The sequence below is a fragment of the Atta cephalotes genome, assembly GCF_000143395.1.
Source record: "Atta cephalotes unplaced genomic scaffold scaffold00016, whole genome shotgun sequence".
NCBI classification, from domain to species: domain Eukaryota; kingdom Metazoa; phylum Arthropoda; class Insecta; order Hymenoptera; family Formicidae; genus Atta; species Atta cephalotes.
Window position 1 is genome coordinate 2,973,498 of NW_012130080.1, and position 7,417 is coordinate 2,980,914.

The following is a 7,417-nucleotide window of genomic DNA, read 5'->3' on the forward strand; positions in this document are numbered from 1 at the left end:
CGTACCGATCGAGCAAATAACAATTACCATTCGCGTCTGATTTCGTCGCCTGATTCCCATCGTAACCACGACGGCGCTGGCTTCCTACTTGCTTCCCGTGAAGTGAAGCCGCGTGTTCCCACGCGTCGCGTTGGTGTCAGTTAAGTCAGTTTGCGAACGGCGTCAGCATTGACAAGCGTGTTGCGAGCGTTTTATACATCGTCGTTGTCTTATGCGACGGCAGGCATGGCCAGCGCCTTGACGTTCTGTCTGCTGCTGGTCGCCGCACTAGCCGATTCCGTTTTTTCCACGCAACGAACAGTGAGTACAAGTAGCTCCGGATTCCCAGATTCGTTTGCCCGAAGACTGATTAGCCGCGTAATCAGTCATACGACGCGTCGTGTCATCCACGAGACAGCTTTCCGCTTCGTCAAAACGAACCACTCGCGTGCATGTGATTCATCGACTTTCAAAGGTCTTCGGTCTGACGTTTATATGGACCGTACAATAATACCCGTTTCTATCAACATAGATTAACTTCCATTTCGGTTCGATTTACTTTTTATCTTTTTCTAATTCTTAAATAAAACTATAAAGTGTTGGTTGTACCGAGATTAAAATTAAATTGCATTGATAGAAACGGACATAGGACTGATTATTATTATTTTTTTTTTTTCGAAGAAAATTCTGAACTGGTGCAATAAGTTGGAGTAAAACAAAAAATAAGAGACACAAAAATAAGAGACATCCAAAAATCATCCTCTGTCCTTATTTGATAATCAGTAAGAAACAAAGACAGAATGATTTCTATGTTGATTTCTATGCCTCTGCTAGAAAGCTCCCTATATTTGTTTCACTCCAACTCATTCTGCCAGTGTAGATCAGTTTAGAATATTCTCTGAGAAAAGAACTACAGTTTTAAAGACAAAGGATCGCCGATGTTTGGGAGGATGTGTTGCATCAAGTTGCATCCACGAGGTGTCCCCCTCCACCTTCTTATTGCCTTTTTCGCGTGAACTGTCGAGTGCGCTTCGAAATCTCGATTTATCATGATATTTCTTTTGTTACGCCAAACAGGTGGATTTATTGAAAAATTGGCTGCACACTTATACGTATTAACGGCTGATCGGATAAGTGCACTGACGCGACCTAGATTGCTCGAGATCGAAGGGCACGGTCGATCGTGAGTCGCGCGATCGGCGCGTCAAATAAATAAACGCGCGAGCGTTTGGGACGATTAATATCGCTCGCGGACGTGGATCGGTGATGTTTTTCATTCAACTTGAATTTCAAATTTCGGTTGCGTCGGCGTGCGCAAGTAACAGGACGCTTTTACACAATAAATTCGTTCAGTTTAGAGCTTCGGCAGTTTGATGATAAAAAATATAATCAGAAAATTTGTGTAACATAAAAGATATAAATAATGTAATATTTTAAGTAAATAAATAAATGTTATATTAATAATAGGACTCTATACTTTTTATATTGAGAAAGAAAATGGTTCATTTGACTGTTTATTGCTTATTGATTATTAATTTATTGTTTACTTGACTAAATTAATTTAGTTGTCTTTATTTCTTTCATTGGAATATGTATTTCAGTCAAAAATATAAATATAATATATACATTCTAATTCTCCAATCACAGAATTAAAGATGAAAAATAGTTTCAGTTAAATAAACAATTTTTTTCTCAGTGTGTTATTTTTTAATTATTTTATTTTTATCTTTCTATATTTTACTTTTTATCAAATGATTATATATCCCGATATATTTGCGATAATAATCTTATCGATGTATAGTATGACGTTAAAAAGAGAGTTTGTTAATTGTAAGCAACGTCGCGTAAATTGCTTGTAATGTTTTAAGGCGTTCAGAAGGAATTGTTCGATACGATTGTACCTTCCATATAGACCTAGTGTCTTAAATTCATAATGAACTGGATTATTGATCTTAGGCGTGAATTAGTAAATAAGCGTAAAAGCCACTGCTAGCTTGGATATAACAAGTTTGAAAATGGAGCAAAGAAATCTATCGCGTATTTATTTTATCTATTCCGTTCTGTCGATGCGACGTGTTGAATATAATTTATTTTAAAACATATAAGAGTGATATTTTTATACATTTATAATTTTGGCGTGTGACATACAGAAAGAATGGTTTTGCCAAGTAACTAAACATTTAGCTAAATTTAAAAGTGTTTTGACTGTAAACCATCAAAATGATGTAGAACATTCAAACATGATAATAATATTACAAAAAATTTTGATTATAGCAACCAATTTAAATATCCTACGTAATTGTTTAAAATATTAAGCGAAGGCTAATCAGAATTAGTGAGGTAATTGAAGCGCTAATTAACTTGCGTAAAAATATTCTTTATTCATATTATATGGTTGAATGTTTCGACAAAGTAAAATAATTACTGACTCTGCTCTGAGTCGATTATTATTATTTTAAAATTATTATTTTAAAAATCCAATAAAATTATTTTCAAATCTGCATTTAGCTAAGTTTTTAAATACTTCAGAAAGCAGAATTTCGGATTTTCTTTCCAACGAAGTCATGGAGAAAGTGTTGTGACAAATAGCCGAGTGTATCGCGCGTACTTTCGCGAGCTCTTTCGAGAATGAAAAAGAAAAAAAAAAGAAATAGGAGGGAAACTTTACGCGTGTAACTTTCGTCACTTCACGGTTCGCAGATACGAGCCTGCAGGCCGCGCATTAACGTAACGGTGCACAACGCCGTTTCGTGCGATAATAATCGACGGGGGACTCGGCTAGGAACGGCAAGGCCGCCTGTCGTACAATCCGTCACTGATCTAGGCCATCCGTCCGTTAATACGACGTCGTTTAATTTGCAACATTGCATAAAACGCCCGCTTTATCCTGCCTTAGCTGCGATCGTGGGTGAACCTGGGCTGCGGTGAGCCGTGCCGCGAGCGAAACGTCACGACACTCTACTTGAGAGCCGATGGCCCCAACGATACGTTGCATTACCTATGGGATTTCATTGGCACCCCATCTGTGTTGCTGGCCGTCACGCCACCCTCCGTCTATCTCAACATTACCTGGGACGACTATCTCGCCAGAAGGGAGAACTCGGTTGTCTTCTTGGAGAATTCAGTTGTCTTCTCACCTTCCTATTCCTTTGGGGTGATAATAAACAAGGTAACGAATTGAAAACATTGTATAAATATGATGATTCTGAGAGGAAATCTGATAATGGATAAATTTTAAAAGATTGAAAAGAAAAGGAGCCAATGCGGATATATGTAATTTGAATTTATTAAAATTGACCATTAATTATTAAAAATCGACAATGTTGCATAATTTATTCATTATCAAATAAACAAGATAATTTCTCGAGTTTTCTTTTAATGACTAGTTGATCGTGAGTTTATTGAACCGATAGTCGACGACCTAATTTATATCATTTCATTGACAGGATAATTATTGTAAAATGTATTAAGAAACGAAAAAGCGAAATTTAAAAAATTATCTTTTATCTTTAATTATTTCTATCGATATAAATCAATTTTCAATAGAAATAATCCAAAAAACCATACTTATTCAGATCTTCGTGCTTAATAATATTTTTATGCAATTTTTACAATTTTCAGTTTAAATAAACTGTACGCCGATTATTTATTGACCTTGAAACACAGTCCTAATGCATATTTGTGTTGAACAATTTTTAATTGAACTTCACTAATTATTATTTAGATTAACTATAGTCTCGATTTGACTTATTTTATCTCTTTTTAATTCTAAAAATTAGAAACAGATAAAGAGTAAATTAAACCAAAATTAAAATTGATTCATTAAAAATGGATATAAATCTGAAATTACCAATTATATTGCTAATTCTTCCAAGATGCTTACTAAGCGAGTGACAAAATGCAGAAACTAGCGCTCAATTTTAATGCGTTAATAAAATTTTGCTAATAGATGCCTTTAGTCATTTCAATAAAATTGTAAATTCAACAAAAATTTAACAAAAATGTAAAAATGCAACAACATAGATATATACTAAAAAAATGTACTAAATCTTAATAAATATTGTTTGAATATATAGTATAGTAACTAAATATTTACTAAATATATATTTATTTGATACGAATTAATTTGAATTAACTATTATTTTTTTTAGTAAATATTTATTTACTGTAAAAGTTTAGTTAGTGCCATTGAAAAAAATCTCTACTAAGATTTAGTAAATTTTTTTCTATGCACGCGTATAGAAATTTAAATAGCATATAAAAATACAATATTACTCTGATTATGATTTATTACTTGCTCGAATTTACTTCCATCAGACGCGGACGTAAATCCGAGTGACACAAATCTACTCATCACATTCCCTTGTCGACTATAGAGAATACATCCGCGGTTTCTTAATTAAACCTTCGCACTTCACAATGTCTCCACTTCGTAAAGCCTCTCTTCAAGTAGAGTATCTTCTACTTGAAAAGAGAATATACTTGTATCTACGTAATATGTAGATACAAGCATATTCTCTTATATAAATTACATACGTATTTCCATTACGATCTCGTTATACTAGAGCATATTTTAACAGCAAAATAATACGAATATTTTATGTAAACATCTAACAATTTATGGCTTATCATTAAAACATTATTATAAATTTCTCGTTCAATAAATACCATGCGTTATTGAGTGCGAGATTAATCTTTTGTAAAGCGATATAATTAACGATTGACGGTTAGTGTATACACGATAGGTATACACCTTTAGTTGACGAAATTATTAAATAGTCGCGTACAAAACCATGGAATTATTCACAGCAGTGAGCAAACAGATTTCCGCATCGCATCGATCGACTGCATTTGACAGGAATTTTCGGGGAATTCGGGGACACGTCAGTATCGACAACATTGCGGTTTAATTCGGCTAATTTTATTGCGCTCTAATATACAATAATGCAAGAGAAATTGACTGTATTTATGTAGGGTCAATCACGGAATGAAAACTATCATCAGCGACCTGATTTTGTCATCTAATTCCTTAGCGTTTATATATAGCACGTTGAATAATACTAAATATATTATATTACAGATTATCGAATTCAACGATGTAAATGACACGGCATTGATTGACACTGCCGACGTCACTAATATGAACGTTTTGCATTCCGAGTATTTCAACTGGCGGCTCGTGTCCCTATTGCAAAATAGTGAATTCGTCTCTCTGGATATGGAGGGTAACTCTTATCACGATACAGCTAAGAATATCAGCAGATACGGGAGTATAAAACTTTCGGTAAAGTATTTTGCAGCATTGAAGAGAAAGTATCGGTAGTACGTAGAGACGCATGTGAAGATAATTTCAACAGCTCAGCTAAGCGAGAACTAACTTCATTTTGAGCCTGTATTGAACATACGAGGTGTCCCAGATTTCAATTAATAGTAAATTAACGAGATGAAAATCCTAATACCAAAATGTCGAGGCTACAATAGTTTTTAAATGAAAAAGATTTAAAGTTAGTTAATGAAATTCCAAATTCGTACGTTTAGTCACATGACACAATAGTGAGCATCAATTCTATTCTCTTCTATTCTTCTAGACATTTTACTTTGTATAGTTTAATTGGCTAATTTTATGTCTTTCTCATTTAAAAACTATTGTAACTTTGACATTTTGGATTAAGATTTTCATTTTAAAATGATTTCAGAAATCTGTTATTAAAGGATCACATCTAGAGACACCCTATGCATCTTTGTGGCTTTTTTAATCCTCTGTGATATACATGGCATACCTTTCTTTAAAATCTTTCTCGTTCGCTTGTCAGCTCCGAGGATTCTGCACTGTTGATCATTCAGACATGGTGCCGCATATGCTACACACGGAGAATTCTACGCAAGTGGACATCATCCTCGATCACATCCAGACTAACCAGACTTTTGCCCGTAGCAGATTTGCTATTGAATTGCTCGCGGTCGGCGGTGGCGATCCCGACATACTGATGTTCGTTGATCCGAAAAAGAGTCTGGACGATGAGCATACTCCGGGTATATTCGAGGTAACATTCTTGGCTATGTCGCTTCTATGTTTTGATTGACAATATTATCTTAACCTTTCTTCTAATGCTTTTCTTCAAGGTTGTTGAAGTTAGAACGCCACCCTATAGAGAACAGGACGGCGCGCTGAATGCTGGATCGTATTTACAATGGCGGCCGGTGTCATACATTAGCGCGTCGCGCGATGTAACCAGTTCCACGGAGACAGTCCAGTATCCACCGAAACAAGTGTTCAATTACACAAGTATTAAAAATTCGATGCTCTACTGTTATTATGGAGATGAAATTGCGAATCTTTTATTACAAAAGATAATGGTTTCCTTGGGCTCAAAAGGAGATGGTTTTTACAAGAAGACGAATTACTTGACGTGGTAAGTCATCGGTTACAAGATTGTTGTTAAGTGTTGTATTTTATTTAAAAAATTTAATGACGAGTTATAATTCTCTATAATTTCTTGAATTAATAAAATGTTGCATTTTAAATTTTACAGGACTTTCATAATTGGATACGGCACACCACCCGAGGAGAGATTCTCTTCTCTAGTCATTATGATTATTTCGATTGGCCTCGGCCTCCCTTTGCTCATTATGGTCATCACTGGCCTATATCTCTGTATTCGCAGAATGCCGAAACGACATGGCAATGCTTATTTAAATCGATGAACTCGCCGTTTGTGTGCCATGTGGTTTATTCGTATGTCGCGTGTACGTTAGGTACATCGCTACACAACCTATTGTTCTTCACAAAGAGATATTCCTATATTTATACAACACATATATTTTTACACGACTAGTAGCTCGAATCTGATATCAGTGTGATAAGTGTGAATGATAATTCGTTCTCTCATAACATAGCGAAATGTTAGGATACTCCTCTAGTTCTCTGTTTTAATATTTTAAGAGGATATGTTATTTGTTGACACTTGATAAAAAAGGGAATAGGAGCAATCACATTTATTTCTAAATATGCTATGAGAGAATGGTATGTTACTTTGTACAACGAATGAACGAATTTTTCTAGATAATATGTAATTGAACGCTGATTGTATGCACGAGATTTACGAAATATACATATCTTACAATAAGTTGGACTACATTTTGTAATAATTTTCTTTATTTGTTTGGTATTAAAATATTAAACATATTATGATGATATATCTCATTGTATTTTCTGTGTATTCACATATTTTTATATTTTTCGCAAATATATGAAAACTGTATGCATTTATTTTAATTCATATCTTGAATTTTTTAATTCATCAACTTTCCATTAATCTCTTATTCTTATATATATATATATTATATATATATATATTATATTAATAATATAATATATATATATTATATATATATNTAGNTCCTATTTAGTCGTACTATTTTATTTAGTTAAATTAGT

The 7,417-nt window shown here is 33.9% G+C and overlaps 1 protein-coding gene across 1 annotated transcript; it reads left to right on the forward strand.

The window, feature by feature from the left end:
• Nucleotides 1–225: 225 nt before the first annotated feature.
• On the forward strand, nucleotides 226–6,684 carry LOC105618273 (glycosylated lysosomal membrane protein A-like). The gene is made up of 6 exons (XM_012199812.1): nucleotides 226–300; nucleotides 2,876–3,148; nucleotides 5,060–5,263; nucleotides 5,793–6,023; nucleotides 6,103–6,392; nucleotides 6,513–6,684. Exons 1-6 carry the CDS (start codon nucleotides 226–228, stop codon nucleotides 6,682–6,684), a joined length of 1,245 nt encoding a protein of 414 aa, XP_012055202.1.
• Nucleotides 6,685–7,417: the final 733 nt, after the last annotated feature.

Excerpts from the sequence above, each read along its gene's own strand:
- LOC105618273 (XM_012199812.1), top strand. The coding sequence starts at position 226 with ATGGCCAGCGCCTTGACGTTCTGTCTGCTGCTGGTCGCCGCACTAGCC. Across the intron at positions 301-2,875 it reads TTTTTTCCACGCAACGAACA|CTGCGATCGTGGGTGAACCT; the intron begins GTGAGTACAAGT and ends ATCCTGCCTTAG. Across the intron at positions 5,264-5,792 it reads ACGGGAGTATAAAACTTTCG|CTCCGAGGATTCTGCACTGT; the intron begins GTAAAGTATTTT and ends TTCGCTTGTCAG.